The 22,687-nt window shown below is 38.1% G+C and overlaps 3 protein-coding genes across 3 annotated transcripts in view; all 3 read left to right on the plus strand.

Annotated features, from left to right (window-relative positions):
• Positions 1–2,847, plus strand: part of kif6 (kinesin family member 6) — a 35,862-nt gene extending 33,015 nt beyond the window's left edge. Inside the window, exons 16-19 of the mRNA XM_078796109.1 lie at positions 291–341; positions 1,750–1,837; positions 1,941–2,076; positions 2,752–2,847. Of these exons, the coding sequence (XP_078652235.1) occupies positions 291–341; positions 1,750–1,837; positions 1,941–2,076; positions 2,752–2,832 (356 nt within the window). The 3' untranslated portion in view covers positions 2,833–2,847. The remainder of the gene's footprint in view (positions 1–290; positions 342–1,749; positions 1,838–1,940; positions 2,077–2,751) is intronic.
• An 8,576-nt stretch (positions 2,848–11,423) lies between these two features.
• LOC131140393 (potassium channel, subfamily K, member 16-like) lies at positions 11,424–14,469 on the plus strand. The gene is made up of 5 exons (XM_058090778.2): positions 11,424–11,818; positions 12,345–12,459; positions 12,535–12,701; positions 12,799–12,955; positions 14,249–14,469. The coding sequence occupies exons 1-5, from the start codon at positions 11,519–11,521 to the stop codon at positions 14,467–14,469; spliced, it is 960 nt and encodes a 319-aa protein (XP_057946761.2). The 5' UTR covers positions 11,424–11,518.
• A 2,502-nt stretch (positions 14,470–16,971) lies between these two features.
• On the plus strand, positions 16,972–20,923 carry LOC131140499 (potassium channel subfamily K member 17). The gene is made up of 5 exons (XM_058090976.2): positions 16,972–17,187; positions 19,774–19,888; positions 20,083–20,249; positions 20,330–20,498; positions 20,579–20,923. The coding sequence occupies exons 1-5, from the start codon at positions 16,972–16,974 to the stop codon at positions 20,827–20,829; spliced, it is 918 nt and encodes a 305-aa protein (XP_057946959.2). The 3' UTR covers positions 20,830–20,923.
• Positions 20,924–22,687: the final 1,764 nt, after the last annotated feature.

Below are 22,687 nucleotides of genomic sequence, written 5' to 3' on the forward strand. Positions count from 1 at the left end.
CTTCACAGCTATCTGTGCAAATGACACAAGCAAACTTCTCAGTAATGTTTAGTAATCGGGTGCCTATAGAAAATAGTATTTAGAGGCATGACTATTTTAGGTTCAAGCACAATTGTACAGAACAAAAATGCGAACAAACATGTAATCCAGCATGAAGGGCATGCACACTGAAGTAATAGTTGTCCTTCAGTCCTTCTTTCTTTCCCGCGCTGCCCTACTGCAAATAGTTTCCTTCTCTTCTGTGTATTTATGTACTGTATTTAATTTTTATTATCCTCTCACTTTGATAGATGACTTTAAGAAGCAGATAGAAATACGTCGGAGACAGAGAGCGGTTCATGGTAAGTTTGTGGTTACTGTAATATTCTATGCGTATTAAGTAGAAAGGAATGGTTAAACGATTAAAATGTAGTAATAAATAATAATAATACATTTTATTTGTATAGCGCTTTTCAAGATACTCAAAGACACTTTACAAAAGAATGAAGTTGAATAAAACAAGTAAACAGAATAAAAGACACACCAAAATACAACATTCATTGGTTAATACATGAGTAAAAACATGAGTACAGTTAAAACATGAGTAAAAGCGGGGCGGGGCACAGCAGTCAGATATAAAAGGTTAGACATTAAAAACAGATGACAATAATCTCAGGATAGCTGTGAATTTATTTCAGTGTGTCACTACAAACTATCATTTCTTTTTATTCATTCATTCATTCATTCATTTTCTACCGCTTTTTCCTCACGAGGGTCGCTGGGGTGCTGGAGCCTATCCCAGCTGTCTTCGGGCGAGAGGCGGGGTACACCCTGGACTGGTCGCCAGCCAATCACAAGGCACATATAGACAAACAACCATTCACACTCACATTCATACCTATGGACAATTTGGAGTCACCAATTAACCTAGCATGTTTTTGGAATGTGGGAGGAAACCGGAGTACCCGGAGAAAACCCACGCTTTTTAGTCTATTTTAATTGTGATTGGGGTGTCACAAGACAAGAGACAAGAGAATGTATGTATTAAATATATTGAAGCCGGCAAAATTATCATGTTCATTTTAATTTATTGTGTGATTAATGAATTAATTTATTATCATCTCTGGCCCTAGTGTTTTTTTCTGAATGAGAAATTTTGTCACTTTAATGTTCAAAAATCTGGTGGCACAAGATCTTATGACATCCCTACTTTTCAGGGATTTTGAGTCATTCTGTGCTGCAGATGTGTTAATTGCATGAAATGTTTAATTCAGATTAATAGTGGTGATGGCTTAATCTGCATTAACGCATCAATTTTGACCTTCTTCCTGGGCACATTAATTTTACATAGCAACATGGAGTCGAACGTTACATCGAGCATTAACCTTTCCAAACTTGTTACTACCTTTAACATTGAAAACGTTACTTTTTGGGAGTGGCCTGACACATTGTGAGCGCAGCGCTGATTCGCTGAGAGCAAAAGTGTGGTCAAGCTCGGTGGCACTGCACCAGTAAAATCATTTTTTGCATAACAATGTTAACAACAATAATGATTAATATGCAGGTAACTTTATGTAAATGGAGCTTTTCTGGCATTTTTGGAAACAAGTTGCATCTTAGTTGTTGCTTTTTAGCTGTTTTTATATCTTTAGAATGTTCAGAAAAGAGAAAGACTTGTGTTTAAGTAATGACTTTGATGTGGATAATGGGCAATTTTTTTTTAAAAAAAGTGCAAAAGTACATTTTTAAGTAACATTTTTTCTACTGCAGGTGTGACAGGAAATCATCAAAACGTTGTGGAGGACCTGGACCTAGTGGAGGAAAACCTGCGCAAAAACATTGAGCAAGAAAAAAAAAAGTATGAATCTTTAAAGTTGTATTAAGGAGTTAGAAAAATGAACTCATGCCACATACTAGTTGACATGAGCTAATTGTGTTTTACTGCTGATGTCTTCCATCAGTTACAAGAGCACTGTTGCACATCTGAAAGCATTGAAAACAGAGATTGAGCACCTCCAGCTGTTGTTGGAGAGGGCAAAGGTCAAACTCCAGAAGGACTTCCAAAAGTGGTGGAATGAGGAGGCTTCCAAAGTGCAGGTGAATGACCTTAACTGTCTCCATCTACCCATGTAGAAAGATCACATTCACATGGTATTCACATAACCATTACAAGCCTCTCTTTACGGGGCCAGTGTGGCCTATAGGAAGGGTCCTGTTGGTAGCCCTTGTAGTATCGCTGAAGACTTTTCAAGAGTGGATCAGAGCTGCATGCAACCCAAACAAGAAGCTTATCTTGATATATATAAGATTAACTACTTAGGGTTCATTCTGATTAATTCAGATTAAGGAGTATACACATACACTGTTGGACCAAACCCTAAATTACTATTACTATCAAATAGTTAGGATTCAGAGTAACCCAATAAGACATGCAAAAAATAACTGTTTTTTAAATGATTAAATAATATATTATGTTTGTTCCCAATGAGTTTAGTAAAAAAATAAGGTTTGCAGTTTGCATCATACAGGAGTCTATGCCAACAACAGCTGATATAAAGACACTACATCTGACTAGCAGATGCTGCTGAACTGTTTAATTTATTATCAATAAAGATAAAAGATGAAGTCATAGAGATGTGACATTGTCCTTGCCAGTAACAGGGCACCTTGTTTTTTTTACATTTGTCACTGATTTATGCAATGACAAAGTCATTGAACCCGTGACATTACCCATCTGTTTCTCTGTGTGACATATAAGGTTGTATTTTGTAGGAAACAGAAGCCAGAAGTCAAACAAGATCTCCGTGTGGAACCTTACAGCCATCCTCACCTTGTAGTCCAGGTTTTGAGTAAGTCCTTTAAGGAAAAACTAAACTCTGCAGTCTGTGCCTTTCTTGTCTTCATCCCTAAAGCCAATATGTGTGCACTTCTATGGCATATTTGATGTACTTTGAAAGCAAGTCTGTAAGATATCGTCAAGCAGGCACATGATTTCTTGGAACAGCGCCTTTTGATTCAGGTTTGGTGAAATAAATTAACATCTGTTGCATTCTTTGTAATTATATTATACAGTATTTTGGCAATGCTTGATAGAATTTATAAATCTGGCTTCCCTTTCAAGGCTCTGACAGGGAATAAAGGAACAAGATGGGTCATGATGGGTCATGATATGTTAGTTATTCTTAGGACTGATAGCATGCTATGAAAAGTCTGTACTTTGCTCGGAAACAAAGTGATCACTTAAAACATGCATCCCAGATATTGCTGCCCTCTTACTGCCCCTGCTACCTCTCCTGGTATCTCCTCTATGCCCTTGACACTTGTGGATACTGTGCATATGAATGTGCCATCCTGAGGGCACTACTTATGTAGGAGTCTGCAAGGACACTGAAAAAAATGCAAGAATTAGCCAAAATGAATGAGCGAGGGAAATCATCTGTGACCACCATCTGCAAAACCATTCCTTATTAGGGACTGTCTTGTTAATTTCCACAAAATTCGTGAATCTGCTTCCGAACTGGACTTGTAGTTACACTGTGTGGTCGTATCAAAGGAGTCATAGTAAAAGAGGGCAACCTTTCCTCTCCCAACTGTTCACTTGGTTAGGTATACAACAATAGTGCAGTACTCATTGTAGTAAATATATTTGCATTTGTGCACCCTCTTGTGGGTCAAACAGATATATGCCAGCTATACCTGGTGCGCGGGGCACTGTCAAACCTGACCCAATCAGAACCTGTTCCAGTTCTTCCGGTCAGGACTTTAGGTCAGTCACCATCTCTGAAGCTTGAGTAAGACTTGTGCTTGTGTATGGGTTAGCCTATGCTTATCTAAGCCACTTTCCATTTTAGAATTGTCATTCCCGGTAAGATGCCAGAGGAAGAAGAGTCTGAGGTCACACCTTCATCAGAGTGGAGGTAAAAGACACGGGAACTCGGCAATTAAACTTGTATTATTTGTATTGTAGTACTTGTACAGTGCATTATTTTTAGTTCTTAATTATGTTACAATTTCATATTCTTAGATTCACATTGATGCATTTTCTACATCATATCAATGACGAGTGCTTGGCAATGTCAATTCACAGACACTCATCACAACAGCATGCAAAGTGCCATTCAGCACATCAGGAAAAAAACTAGAGGTTCATTGTTTTGCTTCAAGTACTGAAGGTCACTAGAAAGTCACTTTGCATTCAAAGCCATGCTGCACAGGGTGATACTTACTGCAACCATGGAAACTGTCTTGGTGAAAACAGTGCTTGCCGTAATGTGTCACATATGTTTGTGGTAGCATTCATTTATCTTCTATAGCACTGTAAAAGTTAAACAAAGACATTATTGTTTATATAGAAATGCTAATATTGATACAGCTTCAAACATTTGGAACATGAACACACTTCTGAAGCAACAAATTACTGGACATTTGCCACATTCTATATACAGACTATACTATATACTATATGCGTTCATGGGTTTGTCTTTCAGAGCCCTTTCCACATCTTCACTGTCCCCTTCTTCTATCCCACTGACTGGAGACCAACAGGCTGATGCAGACATCCTGGCCTTCATCAGAGCCCGACAAAACCTCCTCAACAGGACAGGAAGCACACACAAACAATACAGAAGCTGACTTGTTTCACCTTATCTATTTTACAGTCAATACTGCCCTCTAGTGGTATCAGGTATGAGTCCCCACTATAACCAATGGATGTATTTTTTGTAAATACAAGCAGTCTGCAATCTAGAGATCAGATTATATGTTTCTAATATAAAATGTAGCTTATTCTGGCAGGTCAGATGGTGCATGGATTTCAAGCCGTGCACATCTTTCTAACTTTGTTTCGTCGTTGTGCTGTCCCCCGCACTGACCTTTGTGTAGCTGTTTGCTTTGGCAGATGTTAAAGTGGATTTGCATGTCTTGTGGTACCAAAAAGGCTGAGCTTATATAAACAGAAAGGACATCAGACAAAAACAAAACACATTTAGGAAGACATTTCATCAATGGGCCTTTAGAGTGCATATGTTGCCATACCTGTACAATGTACACATATTGGACATTTTACACAGATGATCAAGAAGAAAGAAAAACCAACTGAATCCCAACCATATTAAGATCCTGTGCCAACACACATCCTGCCAGAGATGCTGCCTCTGTAATAATGAGCCGCAGCCTGGTATAAATCAAACTGTGTCATCCATTTGATCTGAACAAATGTTGTTTCCAGAGGTTTCCACTGTGTTTTTGATCAGAAACGTGCATTAGAAGCAAGTTGAAAAAACTGAAAAAAACGATACACCCCCCCTTACGTTTTTGTCAAAAATCACGAAATTCAAACTCTGGCATTTTATGCCATTTTTGGGTGCTTCTGGGGCCCCTGTTGAGTGTGTGGGAGGTTTCGGGCAAAAAACGAAGCGTCAGAAAAGTGGGATTTTTTGCCTTCTTTAGGTCCTGCCGGGACCCCTGATTAATGTGTGGTGGGTTTTGTCCACTTCCCGGACCAGGAAGGTGTCATTTAAACAACTTTAAAAAAGGCAAAAAATCGACAGCCGCGGACCTGAAAAACGGGCAAAAAACGAAGCGTCAGAAAAGTGGGGTTTTTTGCCTTCTTTAGGTCCTGCCGGGACCCCTGATTAATGTGTGGTGGGTTTTGTCCACTTCCCGGACCAGGAAGGTGTCATTTAAACAACTTTAAAAAAAGTCGAAAAATCGATAACCGCGGACCTGAAAAACGGGCAAAAAACGAAGCGTCAGAAAAGTGGGATTTTTTGCCTTCTTTAGGTCCTGCCGGGACCCCTGATTAATGTGTGGTGGGTTATGTCCACTTCCCGGACCAGGAAGGTGTCATTTAAACAACCTAAAAAAAAGGCGAAAAATCGACAGCCGCGGACCTGAAAAACGGGCAAAAAACGAAGCGTCAGAAAAGTGGGATTTTTTGCCTTCTTTAGGTCCTGCCGGGACCCCTGAATAATGTGTGGTGGGTTTTGTCCACTTCCCGGACCAGGAAGGTGTCATTTAAACAACCTAAATAAAAGGCGAAAAATCAACAGCCGCGGACCTGAAAAACGGGCAAAAAACGAAGCGTCAGAAAAGTGGGATTTTTTGCCTTCTTTAGGTCCTGCCGGGACCCCTGATTAATGTGTGGTGGGTTTTGTCCACTTCCCGGACCAGGAAGGTGTCATTTAAACAACTTTAAAAAAGGCAAAAAATCGACAGCCGCGGACCTGAAAAACGGGCAAAAAACGAAGCGTCAGAAAAGTGGGGTTTTTTGCCTTCTTTAGGTCCTGCCGGGACCCCTGATTAATGTGTGGTGGGTTTTGTCCACTTCCCGGACCAGGAAGGTGTCATTTAAACAACTTTAAAAAAAGTCGAAAAATCGATAACCGCGGACCTGAAAAACGGGCAAAAAACGAAGCGTCAGAAAAGTGGGATTTTTTGCCTTCTTTAGGTCCTGCGGGGACCCCTGATTAATGTGTGGTGGGTTATGTCCACTTCCCGGACCAGGAAGGTGTCATTTAAACAACCTAAAAAAAAGGCGAAAAATCGACAGCCGCGGACCTGAAAAACGGGCAAAAAACGAAGCGTCAGAAAAGTGGGATTTTTTGCCTTCTTTAGGTCCTGCCGGGACCCCTGAATAATGTGTGGTGGGTTTTGTTCACTTCCCGGACCAGGAAGGTGTCATTTAAACAACCTAAATAAAAGGCGAAAAATCAACAGCCGCGGACCTGAAAAACGGGCAAAAAACGAAGCGTCAGAAAAGTGGGATTTTTTGCCTTCTTTAGGTCCTGCCGGGACCCCTGATTAATGTGTGGTGGGTTTTGTCCACTTCCCGGACCAGGAAGGTGTCATTTAAACAACTTTAAAAAAAGGCGAAAAATCGATAACCGCGGACCTGAAAAACGGGCAAAAAACGAAGCGTCAGAAAAGTGGGATTTTTTGCCTTCTTTAAGTCCTGCCGGGACCCCTGATTAATGTGTGGTGGGTTATGTCCACTTCCCGGACCAGGAAGGTGTCATTTAAACAACCTAAAAAAAAGGCGAAAAATTGACAGCCGCAGACCTGAAAAAATGTGAAAAAGTGAAAAAATTGAAAATTGAAAAATCAAAAAATCAAAAATAGAAAAATAGAAAAAGCGAAAAATTAAAAATTTAAAAAATTGGAAAATTTGAAAATTTGAAAAAATTTGAAAATTTGAAAATTTGAAAATATTTTTGATTTTTTGATTTTTCAATTTTCCAATTTTTCACTTTTTCAATTTTTTAATTTGTCAATTTTTCTATTTTTCTATTTTCAAATTTTTCACTTTTTCAATTTTTTAATTTTTCAATTTTTGAATTTTTCTATTTTCAAATTTTCAAAATTTTCAATTTTTCAATTTTTCAATTTTTCAATTTTTCTATTTTTCTATTTTTCTATTTTTCTATTTTTCTATTTTCAAATTTTCAATTTTTTTCAAATTTTCAAATTTTTCAATTTTTTAAATTTTTAATTTTTCGCTTTTTCTATTTTTCTATTTTTCTATTTTTCTATTTTTGATTTTTTGATTTTTCTATTTTCAAATTTTTCAATTTTTCAGTTTTTCAATTTTTCTATTTTTCTATTTTTCAATTTTTCGATTTTCCCATTTTTCTATTTTTTATTTCTCTATTTTTCAATTTTCAATTTTTCAATTTTTCAATTTTTCAATTTTTCATTTTTTCTATTTTCCTATTTTTCTATTTTTCTATTTTTCGATTTTTCTATTTTTTATTTCTCTATTTTTCAATTTTTCAATTTTTCAATTTTTCGATTTTTCGATTTTTCAATTTTTCTATTTTCCTATTTTTCGATTTTGCCATTTTTCTACTTTTTTTCTCTATTGTTCCATTTTTCCATTTTTCTATTTTTCGATTTTTCATTTTTTCAATTTTTCGATTTTTCAATTTTTTAATTTTCGGATTTTTCAATTTTCAAATTTTTCACTTTTTCAATTTTTTAATTTTTCAATTTTTCGATTTTTCAATTTTTCTATTTTCCAATTTTCAAATTTTCAAATTTTTCAATTTTTCAGTTTTTCAGTTTTTCAATTTTTCTATTTTTCAATTTTTCGATTTTCTCATTTTTCTATTTTTTATTTCTCTATTTTTCAATTTTTCAATTTTTCAATTTTTCTATTTTTCTATTTTTCATTTTTTCATTTTTCCTATTTTTCGATTTTTCGATTTTTCGATTTTTCTATTTTTTATTTCTCTATTTTTCAATTTTTCAATTTTTCGATTTTTCAATTTTTCAATTTTTCAATTTTTCAATTTTTCTATTTTCCTATTTTTCGATTTTGCCATTTTTCTACTTTTTTTCTCTATTTTTCCATTTTTCTATTTTTCGATTTTTCATTTTTTCAATTTTTCGATTTTTCAATTTTTTAATTTTCGGATTTTTCAATTTTCAAATTTTTCACTTTTTCAATTTTTCAATTTTTCAATTTTTCGATTTTTCAATTTTTCAATTTTTCAATTTTTCAATTTTTCAATTTTTCTATTTTCCTATTTTTCGATTTTGCCATTTTTCTACTTTTTTTCTCTATTTTTCCATTTTTCCATTTTTCTATTTTTCGATTTTTCATTTTTTCAATTTTTCGATTTTTCAATTTTTTAATTTTCGGATTTTTCAATTTTCAAATTTTTCACTTTTTCAATTTTTTAATTTTTCAATTTTTCGATTTTTCAATTTTTCTATTTTCCAATTTTCAAATTTTCAAATTTTTCAATTTTTCAGTTTTTAAATTTTTCAATTTTTCAATTTTTTGATTTTTCATTTTTCGACTTTTTCGACTTTTTTATTTTTTCACTTTTTCAATTTTCTAATTTTCTAATTTTCTAATTTTTTTACTTTACTATTTTTCTATTTTTCAAATTTCTCTATTTTTCAATTTTCCATTTTTTAAATTTTTCTATTTTTCGCTTTTTCAAATTTTCCTACTTTTCAATTGTCCAATTTTTTTATTTTTCTATTTTTCCATTTTCCTATTTTCCAATTTTTTTCTTTTTAAATTTTTTTTATTTTTTATTTTTCACGTTTTTACTTTTTTAATTTTTTTACATTTTTAAATTTTTTAATTTTTAAATTTTTAAATTTTTCTATTTTTCTATCTATTATATTGTCCGTCCAACCAAGCTTCCTCATAGTTATTTTCATGGTGGATCATACACACCGGACCACACACTAAAGCATGCACGTATCCGCACACTGGACCTGCGGAATAATGCATTCTACTGCACATATATTTCTAACTATTTATATTTACAGTCTTTGACAGTTTGCCATGTGTAAAATAGTACAACCGCACAGTAAAATGAAATGCATTCATGTTTGAGCACATATTAACTTTGAAGAAGATGACTCACGACATTTAAGAGCCAGCTTCGTTTTTTGCCCGTTTTTCAGGTCCGCTGTAGATTTTTCGCCTTTGTTTGAGATGTTTAAATGACACCTTCCTGGTCCGGGAAGTGGACCAGTAAGTCCAAAGTCCTAAGTCTGGCTCGAAACGCAGTCTTTGCATAAGAGCAAGTCATAAGCACTTCATAAGAAAGTCCTTATAGTGGCCTACAAGAAGAACTACACAACGTTTGTGCACCTCTGAGTGAACTGACAAGTATGAACAACACAAAGTTGTGCTATTTATCCTTTCACTTTACTGCATTAATGCAAATTCCATGCCACCAATGCAGATCCATCCCACATTGCTGTCTCAGGGCTTCTGACTAATTCACTGCATCTGTCAGCATCTGCCGTTCATCAATCTGAACTATCCTGTCCCCTCAGAGCCATTACTGAACACCCACCCCCAAAAGAATGAACAACCACGTCCAACCTATTTGCATGGCTTTGCATTGATTTGTTTGACAGGTGACAAGCAGCTGCACAATTTGCATCCTGCCTTGCCTTGGAGACAGTCTTGAGTCTTCTTAAAGTAAATCCAGGCATCTGTTTAATTCTTTTGATGGCTTCCTTCAAAGCGCAAGTGTAGAAATATTGCATATATGACGTATACATGTATACATGACGTTATCTGACAACATGTAGTACAGTACTTCAGATCATACTGCATGTCTGGAAGAAATCACTTGCTATGAAATGTCCATTTTGATTTACCTTTAAATTGCCAAATGTGATCCCTTGTCCTAAAGGCACCTATCCTGATCAAATGCTTTACATCAATCACATTGTTTTTGTTTTTTATAAACCGTGCCACTTATCAGTCAGCAGATCAGCAGGAAATTATCTTGTATAAACATGACATTTGAAACAAAGTGTGAGGTAATATAGGAGAATTACCACTATTAATACTAGTACAGTCAATCACAAGTCAACAAGTTATGAGAATGACACAAATATTAATTTTCACAAAGTCGGCTGCTTCAATTTTTATGATTACAATTTGCATATACTCCAGAATGTTATGAAAAGTGATAAGGGGAATGAAAATTAATTGCAAATTACTTCTTTGTCATGAAAAATAATAAAAAAAAATAAAAAAAAAACATTTCCAGTGCATTTCAGTCCTGCCACAAAAGGACCTGCTGATATTATGTTAGTGATTCTCTGGTTTTAACATAGGTGAGAGTATTGGCAAGGAATGACACCCTGATTATGTGTGAATAACGGACTGGGGGTTGGTACTTTGTTTTTCCTCTGTTAATCATGATTACCTGCAAGCAAGCACATGCAGTCGTTATTGCTTAGCACAAAAAGGGCTTCACCAGCAAGGATATTTCTGCTAATAGGATGGTACCTAAACCAAGCATTTATCAGTCATTAAGAACTTCGAGGACAGTGGTTCAATTGTTGTGAGGAAGGCTTCAAACCACCCAAGCTTGGAAGATGGCCTGGTGTCAAGAAGGGCGCTTGGAAGCCACTTCTCACCAAGAATAACATCAGGGACAGACTGGTATTCAGTAAAAGACACAGGTATTGAACTCCTGAAGACTGGGGTAAAACCATTTTCTCTTATGAAGCCCCTTTCTGATTTGGAATGATCTGAAATGTTTAGAAGCCACCAATCCACCATGTAGTGGTAAAAATAAAAATAGTAACGATTGCTCAAGCAGCCATCTTTGAGTTAGAAAAATCTGTCCTTGCAATGTTCAACTCTGCTGGACTGCTTAACCGACCGAAAGCAGACAGGTGAAACATTAACTTTTGTTCTGCAGACAAGATGCTTCTTTATTAGTGGAAACCGTTAACACTGAATGTGTGTCTGTGCACGCGCGTGTGTGTGTATGTGTCCAGATGTCGCTCTAATGGAGAAGAGGTGTTTAGTCATCACACAAGCGACCCATAAATCACAACCCGGCTGATACTGGCCCTGGCTGACCAATCAGAGAAAGAGCAGTGAATAGGGATGCTCTCTACCTTTGAGCACCATCCAGTTATCACTAGACACAGATTTACACAAGAGCAACACTAATATATATATACTAAGTATCAACCTTGAGATTTTTTGGTCTGGCTCAGCAATAATGGCCCCACTTTACTCTGAAGTATTTCTCCAAAGCCTCTGATGTTGTTAAGGCTTTCCCCCACTGCTAATAAACCTCAATTTGAGCACAAGCCCGTCAGTCCATTGCGGCTTTGGGGCAATTTTTTGATGGCGAGGTTCCAGCTGGTCCGGGTCAAAGTGAGCTGGACAGTACTTTTGGCTCTGGCCCACCTCACGTACCTGCTATTTGGCGCCATCATCTTCCAGATCCTGGAGCGAGAGGCTGAGAGAAACAACCGAAACCACTTCCAACTGGAGAAGCTGAATTTCTTGGCTAATTACACCTGTTTGGATGGACCAGCCTTGGAGAAGTTTGTTCAGGTCTGACTTGTTTTTTGTTCCCGTCTGTTAAACTGCTTTTGAGCAACCCTGAATGGGATAATTGACAGAAAACTTGGTCAATGTAGTTGTAACCCTGACAGTTTGTCAATACAATATTGTGTTAATCACTCTGCAAATATGAAGTAAGAGGGGTAAAGGAAACATGGAACCATCAATTTTATTAGAACTAAAGTACTGTACATACTAACAAAGAGCTAAGTGGTTAACTACCAGGCTAAATCAATGAAGAATCATTCATGTCGGGATTTACTATGTACCAATTGTTATCACGCGGGGATGCTGAGAGTCAAGAATTTAGTTTTTTCTCAAGAGTGACGTTTCATTAATTTGTTTAAAAGCTGTGATTCTGATTTCTGATGCCTTAAAGGCTCACATCCTATATAGGTCTTCTTGCTATGATATGCTATGATGTACTAACCGACATTATAGTTGTCAGTTCCGGCATTTCAGTTTGGTAAAACATTACTGTATAAGGAATTGAGTGACTTTGCTGGTGCATTCACAGGTGATTTTAGACGCCTGGGAAAGGGGTGTGAATCCCTCGGGCAACTCCACTAACCCCAGTAATTGGGATTTCAGCAGCTCCTTCTTTTTTGCCGGCACTGTGGTCACCACTATAGGTGAGAGCCTTGTACCGGGTGAATCTTTTTAAACCTGTGCTTGTGCTGAATGTCCTATCCTCCTACGGCCTACAGGGTATGGCAACCTCTCTCCCAGCACCGTGTGTGGTCAGGTGTTCTGTGTGTTCTATGCCTTGTGTGGCATCCCACTCAACCTGACCTTCCTCAAACAACTGGGCAAGTGTCTCACCCTTCACTTAGGTCGCTTGGAGAAAGGGATGGTCTCCGTGGTTCCACATAAGGTAAATGGACCTATGAAGTAGTTTATGTCAAATGATGATACTTTGAAGTGTATTTGTTTTGCTGAGTTTTAAAAACAATGTGTTTCCTGTGCTGGAGGCTTTGGCGGTCATCTCCTTCTTCGTCGCGGGTAGCCTGCTGTTTTTGGTCATCCCTCCTCTTCTCTTCAGTTATGTAGAAGGTTGGACGTTTGGCGAAGGATTCTACTTCGCTTTCATTACGCTCAGCACCATTGGGTTTGGAGATTATGTGGTGGGTGAGTATCCTTAGACTATGTGAGGAAAGGGCGTTGGTGGTGTAGTGCAGGGCTGCTCCGCCCTATATGCAGAATAGATGCTGTGAATAGGGCGCCATGATACACGGGGGACACATTTTGAACAAGGGGCACATTATCAGCAAATGTTCAAAGGATGTGCATTGTTTTAGTGAAGCATTGAACACCAAGTCAGTCACTGGTCATGTAATGGTACAGGAATCCTATGGAATCCTAGGAATCCTTCACTCATCACAATCAGGTCTGGAACCAATTAATTGTGATAAACAAGAGATTACTATATACTGTATAGTGCAGTATATTGTCACTTAACACTTAGACGTAGACATAGACTTTCTTTATTGTCATTGCACAATAACACAGCAGGTAAATTGCCAACGAAATGTTGTTGCCTGGCTCCCGTGTAATAATTCATTCATTCATTTTCTACCGCTTTTACCTCACGAGGGTCGCGGGGGGTGCTGGAGCCTATCCCAGCTGTCTTCGGGCGAGTGTCCAATCACAGGACACATATAGACAAACAACCATTCACACTCACATTCATACCTATGGACAATTTGGAGTCGCCAATTAACCTAGCATGTTTTTGGAATGTGGGAGGAAACCGGAGTACCCGGAGAAAATCCACGCATGCACGGGGAGAACATGCAAACTCCACACAGAGATGGCCGAGGGTGGGAATTGAACCCCGGTCTCCTAGCTGTGAGGTCTGCGCGCTAACCACTAGACTGCCGTGCCACCCCTGTGTAATAATAAATAATAAATAATAAATAATAAATAATAAATAATAAATAATAAATAATAAATAATAAATAATAAATAATAAATAATAAATAATAAATAATAAATAATAATGTGGAGAATAAATAGATTACATTAAATATGAACAATGTACAGCGTAAACTTAATTTGTACAAATAATTTTAATAATTTAGAATAAATAACAATAATGTAAAGTTTTGGTTATGCGTGTGGGCAGGTAGAGGGGCTTATTTGGCATTGAGCAGTCTGATGGCCAGGGGGAAGTAGCTGTCTCTAAACCTGGTTGTTCTACAGCAGATGCTGCAGAGCCTTCTCCCCGATGCCAGGCGAGAAAACAGTCCATGCTGGGGGTGTGTGGGGTCAGAGTAGATCCGACGGGCTCTTGATACGCGGCGGATGTTTGCTATGTCCTTAATGGGGGGGAGCGGGGTCCCAATTGAAGTATCAGCAACTTTTGTGCTACAGTAAAATATTTCTATAAAGTACACTGCTCAGAATTTTTTTTTCTTGCAGGTACCGACCCAGGCAAGGATTACATATCTCTGTACCGTAGCCTGGCAGGCATATGGATCATATTTGCTTTGGCATGGCTTGCCCTTATCCTCAGCTTGGGAACCAGGATAATGGCGTATATAGTTGGCCTGACACATCCAGGTATTAAGAAAGAAGAGGAGGAGGAGGAGGAGGAGGAAGATGTGTCATCCAATAAACGGGAGGACACCTCAAAGATCTGATACGTGATTTGAAATCCATTCATCAGCAGCGTAGTGGTACACACAACTGACTACAGCCAGCGTGGGATTGATTACCGCTGATTGACTGTAGGTGTGTTGACGAGCTACCAGTCCGGCAGTACACCACAACAAATCTTTCACCCTTTATTGTCATTAATGTTGTACGTTTGCCTATATGAATTTATTATTTTTGTGTTGTGTTGCTAAGAAAAACACTACAAGTCTACCTCAGTAAGCCAGTAAGCGTCACCATACTGTATAAACCATATAATATAGATGATTGTTTATTTGGTCTAAACAGTCTGGGGAAATATAACAAGTGTGAAGAAAACTGGCATTGCAGGGTTGATAGAGGCAAACAAATGTAGGTCATAAATTCTAAGCTATCTGAACAAAACATGGAGGTCTCAGCTTTGTGTTATAGGTGACGTATCAAATTAGTGGACGATTCAACACCATAATACAGTGAAACATTAGTTAGTGTCATTCATTTGCTACAAAAGACCTGACTCCAAACAAAATGGACACTGATCGATTCGACATTTAAGGTTACTTTTACCTTCAACTGTTTCTTGACGTGATTATCAACAAAGACACAATATGGCGGCGAGATCAATCAACGCCCCCTTCCTGTTTTTACATGAGTTATTTCTTGAATTCAGTAGTGTTTTTCTCCACAATACTATAAACCAAAATGGAGCCAAATACAGTTCTAGTGCCATCATTTTGACAAAATGAGAAACTATTGATTAAAGCAAAAACTCATGGCGAAACAGGAAGATGGAGGTGTGGCGTCTCGCTCCAAACTGTCTGTCTTTGACAACAGTTGTCTTCAATCTTCCTTCCTAGAAAACCTCTTTCTGACCTTCTAAGTCTGACCTTCTGACTTATCCTCACTAGGGTCGCAGGGGTATGCTGGAGCCTATCCCAGCTGACTTTGGGCAAGAGGTGGGGTATATCCTGGACTGGTGCCAGCCAATCACAGACCTTTATATTTATATCACCTATGCTGTTCCTTTTTTTTTTTTTTACTTTCAGATTCATACTTCTTGTGGTGGCTATTTTCTCATCAGTGTAACACAATGTAACGCAACTGACAGTGACGAGTGTTGACTTCTACATATACCGTAACATATCTTTGAATGTGTTTTCTGCTTGCCACTTTTATGTTTGAAAATGCTTAAGTATGCTTAATTTGCTTAAGTATGCATAGTTTTGATTAATAATAGGCCATGGACAAGATTTATGAGAAAAATTTGAAGTGCAATGTGATGTGGGACAACTGTATTTTATTAACAATTTTAGTTTGACAATATGCCCAGGGCCAATAAAAAGCAAGTTGGTCCCTGGAGCCGCACTTTGGACACAACTGGTATAAACGAAAGGGTGGAGTGTTGTAATACTTTGATTTTATATGTTTGTGTTATTCTCAGTGATTTTATACACTTGTGTATGTACTGTTTGTCGTAATACAGCATATGAAGGGAGAAAATTGAGTTTGTATACATGTAATGTACTTTAACATTATTAGGGGCACCTCCACCATCTTTTGGGATAAAGACATACCTCTCAGTATGATGCAGTGCGCACCCATAATAATATATGTTATTAATTATATTACCCCTCTAATAGTGCCAATGAAGACTCAACATTAAACATTATTATCTTTGTTAAAGCCAAGCTCTCTCTTAATGGAGCTCGTACAATTTAGTAGGTGTACATAGCAGCGTAGCCAGTATACTTTACTGTATACCCGGACGCCAACATCTGTGTTTGTGTGCTGATGGGAAACTCCAGCAAACTGAGCATGTTTGGGCTATCTAAAGCAAACACATTAATCAGGATGCCAGGTCGCCTGAGAGCACATTAGAAGCAGAGGAGATCCCAGGTGGCAAAAAAAGGAGAAAAGAGGCTTTTACCTCTGATGGTGAGATGGCGTCCATTTTTATTCAGGCCAGATACACATCGAGTGCAGGAATAGCAAGGATCTAGTCATGGAGTCTGATTGGAAAAAATGGCGGTATAATATAATATAATATAATATATTGTATAAGAAAGACAAAGTTGATGACATTGATAAAACTGAAGCCATGGGATGATTTCATGTGGTATGATTTGGCACTTGAGACTGATGCGGAACCCCAGGGCTCAGCCAGAGACACCTGTGGATCTCCGATGGATCCACCACCTGACAGGTCATGACTGGGACTAATCCAGATGTCTCCCCCAATCACTATGTATAGGTAAGGGGCAGAGCATCAGTTCCTGTGATGTGACTATTTGCCCTTTCGGCGTTCTATTCTTTGCATTGGTCACATCCAGCATCTCTTCTCCTTTCTCTGCACCACATTTGCATGGCAGGCCTCTGATGTGATTGAAGGAGTAGCTCAGGTGTGAGGTTTTATTTGCCTTTGTATTGTCAAGTCAAGTCAAGTCAACTCGCATGTTTTGCTGTCCACAGCAGGAGAACCGCTCCTGGAGTTTACCCTAAAATTCTTCCAAATGCGCCTCAAGGAAATATTCCATTTGGCCCGAGTGCCTTCCATCCTCATGCTGGGCTTGGTTTATGTACTCTACATCTTTATCGGTGGTGTGGTGTTTTGGAAGCTGGAGGGAGATCTCGGACAAAAGGACATCAGCCTTTTGTTGACGAGCAAGCAAAAGTTGTTGTCGACGTACACGTGTCTGGACCAAGATGGCCTTGAGAAAGTGGCTCAGGTGAGGAACACTATTACTAATAATTAGGTGGAAGCTTAATTAGTTAAATCATATTTAATAGGTTTTGACTGTAATAAAATAAAAGGACAGCAAAGCAAAAAATGACATGTTAAAAGAGTAGCATTGTTGTTTGTCTATATGTGCCCTGTGATTGGCTGGCGACCAGTCCAGGGTGTACCCCGCCTCTCGCCCGAAGACAGCTAGGATAGGCTCCAGCACCCACCGTGACCTTTGTGAGGATAATGAATGAATGAATGAAAAAGAGTACACATACACATGGGTTAAAATAATATTAATAATATTCTTATCAGACAAGAATTTTGTCCCATCTTTGCAGAATTGTTGTAATTCAGTCACACTTGGTAGACAGCAGAATTCATAGTCCCATTCTTGGTTCTTATCACAGCCACTCTTCCAGGTCCCTGAAGCAGCAAAACAGCCCCATACCATCACACTACCACCACCACATTTTACTGTCGGTATGATGTTCTTTTTTTGAAATGTGGCGTTTATACAGCGTTTGCAAGTATTGGCCCCTTATAAGTTCAAAAACTTTTTTTAAACAATTTGCATTAAAATTAGGATGCAAAAAAGCTCTGGAGTGACACAACTTTTTTCATTTCATGTACTGTTAAGGGTGGTTTAAAAACTGTAGTCACACCTCACTCTTATAGTAGCTTTGGTGTTTCAATATATTAGAAATTCAAATTAAAATAAAACGTAACACTGTGAAATACAATAAAATAAATTTTTCTGTCATATGCTCCTATAATGTTTTCCGTAGATATGTTTTTCATTTGCATCATGCAAAACCTATAAAGGATTTTGGCCTGACTGCAGTTTGGTCGTTGAGAGTAGCTGTCACCGTGTGGTTTTAAATGGGGGAACATCTGATTTCTATCTCACCAATCATCATGCTTGCATCCTGTTTTTACACTTCACTGTCAGACTGCATGTCTCCTCCTTAAAATACTTCAACAGATGTTGTATGTTAAGTATCAGAAGAGAGGTATTACATTAATGTCATTTTTTGTTGTTCTGATTTAATATGCAAGATACGTACATTATTTGTGTGTATGTTTTGCTGTTGCAACACATTTAATGCAATATATGCATGTAATTATGACTCAGATGTTGAAGTTATTATTTACAGTCATGCATAGTGGAAAGTGTGACTTTTTCTGACAAGCAGGCCAAAGTTCTAACCATGTCCCATTCAGAGTTGGACCCTGGGGTCACATTTGACCCATCATACACTTCCAAACGTGCACCACATCCTCCACTTTTATTCACCACACATCCTCGCCAAAGGAAACTCGCTTTGGTGAAGATGACAGCTCAAATAACCGTGTGTCATGGGTGTACTCTGAATTTTAAGCTTTCACTCACAATGGTGGCCAAACTAACAGCTCTTGCCAACATCAAATGCATGTAAGAGGAATATTTCATTGTGACATTTTAATAGTCACATCTGATTACGTTGGCGGAATCAACTTCCTATTTGGGCATCCTTTAAATAATATTGAAGAGGTTAGGATGAGAAAAAAATAGGGAGTTGCTTCAACAGAGCAACAAACGTCTACATCAGCAAGTATTTGACAAATCACAATACTGACATCACCAAGAAAGCACCCCAATTAAGGAAGCAGGGGAGAATTAAAGGCACCTTAATTGCAAAATCTACATCACGTTAACTAGACGACTGGAGCCAAGTTCATTTTTACAAAGACATCAAGGAACTGGACAAATATCAAAAATCACATTGTCTCGACTACAAGGAAATCAAATATTTAATATGCCCACTTATTTTTATTTTTTTTACATTCGAATATGAAAACAAAATGTATAATGTAAATTATAAAATTAAATTGGCATCTTCCTGCTCCTTTTTTTCCATCCATTCATTTTCTACCGCTTATTCTTATAAGGGTTGCGGGCATGCTGGAGCCTATACCAGGTACACCCAGGACTGGTCGGCAGCCAATCACAGGGCACATATAGACAAACAACCATTCACACTCACATTCATACCTATGGACAATTTGGAGTCGCCAATTAACCTAGCATGTTTTTTAGAATGTGGGAGGAAAACGGAGTACCCGGACAAAACCATGCAGAACATGCAAACTCCACACAGGGAATTGAACCTGTGTCTCCTGGCTGTGTGTCCTGTGTGCTAACCACTCAAACACAGTGCAGCCTGCTCCTTTTTGTGCAACTGTAACTAAATGTTTGTGTTTATGTGGGAATATTTGAACAGCAATAAGGTCAAAAGTTACTTTTCCCACAACGTGATTAGGATTCAGGAGTGTAGCCAACGCCATCATTAATTGATGAGTCAATGTCCCTGAGTCAGTGACCTTTGTTCACGTACTGTAAACCTTTTAAAGAAATAAGGAGGGGTTTTTTTGCATCACAGAGTATCAAGTCTTTCCCACACAGACGATGACCTCCTGATTGTTATGTAACAGACTCAGCGACATACTTCTGAGCAACATCATGACCCCCCCCCCCCCCCCTCCCCCCAAAAAAACCACAAACGTCCATGCTAAGGTGTGTCTGCGGTGGCTTTGCTTTGTTTGTCAGGTTGTCCAAGATTCTTCAAAAGTGGGCTTGAGTTTGAAAGGCAACAGCACCACAGATGGATTCTGGAAATTCACCAGCTCAGCTGTGTTTGCCGCCACTGTTGTCACGACGATAGGTTAGTACCCGAGGTGTGGGGACACTAGATACAGAGAGATCATCGGCGATTTAGATATGGTTGCAGAATGGCATTGTTTTAATGAAAACGGTCAAATTGAGACTCAAAGAAGGATTAAATAAGTTCTGCTTCTTCCGACTCCTTTTCAGAAATGTGGAATTGTGACAAGTGTTGCTTGTTTGAGTTTTTTCCAGGTTATGGAAACATGAGTCCCAGCTCCACCGCTGGTCAGATCTTCTGTGTGTTCTTCGCCCTTTTTGGCATTCCACTCAACATGGTGGTGCTCAACAGAGTGGGCAAGTACATGCTCGTAATAGAGAGAAACATCTCCAACTACCTGGAGGGGAAGACCGGTAGACGGGTGAGGAAAAGAATGTTGACCGTTCCGCTCCTGTCCACCAAAGTGAAATGTTTCCCATCTTTCCTTGTGTCTTCACGTAGACATGTACTCGATTCTTCGTTCATCTGCTGTCCTACCTGTCTGGAGTCCTCCTCTTTTTAGTTGTCCCCATGATCGTGTTCCAGCTACATGAAGGTTGGACCTACTCACAAGCCATCTACTACTGCTTCATCACACTCAGCACCATCGGCTTTGGAGACTTTGTAGCCGGTACCGTTGAATTACGCTCACGCACATTTCAACTTTGTTGATATAATCGTTTTCGGGCGTCATTGGGTATTCCTTTGCAGACGACAACCCAGACAAAGTGTACCCAGAGTGGTACAGCTTCATCATTGCCTCCTGGATCTTCTTCGGCCTGGCCTGGCTGGCACTTGTCATCAACCACTCCATTGACATGCTGGAGCGGCTCAACATGCACCTCAAACAGTGGTGGGGGGGGCATAAGCTGGAGGAAGAGTCGGGTGGTGCGGGGAGCGACAACCCTGACACACACCTGGAGGAACAAGAGGAGGTCAAGGGGCCACCTTTAAAGCAGTAAAGTACAAAAGGTTTGACAATCGCATGGAATACATATTTAATTGATTTTAAATATATTGTAACACAACCAACTCTGATGACCAATTATGTTGCTATTTATTGTATATAGTACCTGTATATACTTTGTATTATTTTCCCAAAACACTAAATGTTTCCTGAATTTTGTCGACAAAATTTTGGAAATATATTTATATATATATTATGAAGAAATAGTAGAGTAAAACAAATATTATGAGTCAAGGAGAAGTAACATTAAAATGGTGAAAATGCTGCAATAAATTTGGAAGAATAAAGCCTTACCATGGTGAGAAAAAGGAGGTGGTATTCTAACATATTGTTATTATTATTACTATTTACAAAGAGGACCACAGAAAACCAAAAATAGGGAAATTCCTGTAATCGAAAAATAAATATAAATTTTAAAAGTACAATAATTAATCAAGTTAATTAATAAACCTTATGAGAAGTATTATTTGGATAAATAACTTGAATAACTTAAATAACTTTTTAAATGTAATTTTTTAATTTTTAAATTTGATTATTTTCCTGACCCGAATACATTATATACATTCTAATAAATTAATACATTTTCCCGTTAATTCTAAGAAACTATTATTTCTTGCCTATCCGTGATGTAATACCCTTTGCGACCACTAGACGGTGGTAGTGTACCAACCACACCTAACGGAAACTCGCATCAACGACTTGTTTTTCTACACAGGTTAACACGTGAAGAGACATAAATAGACTATACAGGTTTATCTCTGCATCTACATTCTAAATATCATATTTAAAGCCGTCACTTGTATTTTCATAGAATGATATTTGAAAAAGTAAAAAGTAAATCTGGTGTTGTGTTATTGCTGGATGCTTCTCCAGGCCAAGTGAGCTTTTGTTTAGCTAAAAGCAAATGGATAAGGAGGAGCTGTGTTAAAGACACGTGATGGCAGGGAGAATAACACAATGGAAAATGGCCATTTGCCAAAGTAAAAAAAAAAAAAAAAAAACGCCATGTATGCTTGGCCACAGTTCAATGAAGACTCATCATGCATGACCGGTCTGGCCTCTGGTTGGAAACCAAGCTTTTGGATCATTCTCAATGGTACATTTCTAGCATATGACAGTTAATTGTGATTAATTGGTCCCAGTGATTAATAGGACCTGACAGTGATAACTGAATCCAAGCAGGATTGAATATTAACACAGTGTTCCCCCGTTTTATAGCGGTGGATAGGAGATTGATTTACAATGGGTGGGTTCTCCCTTAACCAATCAGTAAAGACTTTTGTGGCTCTGTTTTGAGACCAGGTGGAGGGTCGACATCTTTACTCTAGCCGGTCACATCGTTAAACCCTCACAGGAGAACACAGTAGTGAATACAATACCAGGCACCAGAACACTGATAGATCGCTTTAAAACACCACAAGGATGCAGAACACAATGTGTTCAATGGAGTGTTCAAATGGAGTGGACAAAAAGGACAAAGTCAGAAGGCCAAAAAGTACCACTTCCACACGAAATGGGAGGATAACTTGTTTTTCCATTGCATCATGTCAGATATGTCATGGCTGCCTATAGTAATGTATTGTAACCTCTTGAAAACGTTCCTGATGCCTGGTGACCAGAATATCACTTTCAAAATGTTTTGACTAATAGGCCATAGTCAACCACAAAGCAGTGATCATTTATTCATTCATTCATAAAAAAAAAAAAAAACAATAAATGATGTAGCAAAGAACCACCTGCATGCTTTTAAAGGTACTAATGAATGTGAATTTGAGGGTTGAAGCCAATGCCCATTTTCAGCTGTGGTTTCTTAGTCATTACCTTCCAAGAATGTCTCTTGTAAATGAGAAAAA

Source organism: Doryrhamphus excisus, linkage group LG14 (genome assembly GCF_037039965.1).
Source record: "Doryrhamphus excisus strain RoL-2023G ecotype Guam linkage group LG14, RoL_Dexc_Guam_v1.1, whole genome shotgun sequence".
Taxonomy (NCBI): Eukaryota; Metazoa; Chordata; class Actinopteri; order Syngnathiformes; family Syngnathidae; genus Doryrhamphus; species Doryrhamphus excisus.

Coding starts and splice junctions, on each gene's coding strand:
- LOC131140393 (XM_058090778.2), top strand. CDS start 11,519: ATGTTGTTAAGGCTTTCCCCCACTGCTAATAAACCTCAATTTGAGCAC. Junction 11,819..12,344: donor CCTTGGAGAAGTTTGTTCAG/GTCTGACTTGTT, acceptor GTGCATTCACAG/GTGATTTTAGACGCCTGGGA. Junction 12,702..12,798: donor TCTCCGTGGTTCCACATAAG/GTAAATGGACCT, acceptor CCTGTGCTGGAG/GCTTTGGCGGTCATCTCCTT.
- LOC131140499 (XM_058090976.2), top strand. CDS start 16,972: ATGCGCCTCAAGGAAATATTCCATTTGGCCCGAGTGCCTTCCATCCTC. Junction 17,188..19,773: donor GCCTTGAGAAAGTGGCTCAG/GTGAGGAACACT, acceptor TTTGTTTGTCAG/GTTGTCCAAGATTCTTCAAA. Junction 20,250..20,329: donor AGGGGAAGACCGGTAGACGG/GTGAGGAAAAGA, acceptor GTCTTCACGTAG/ACATGTACTCGATTCTTCGT.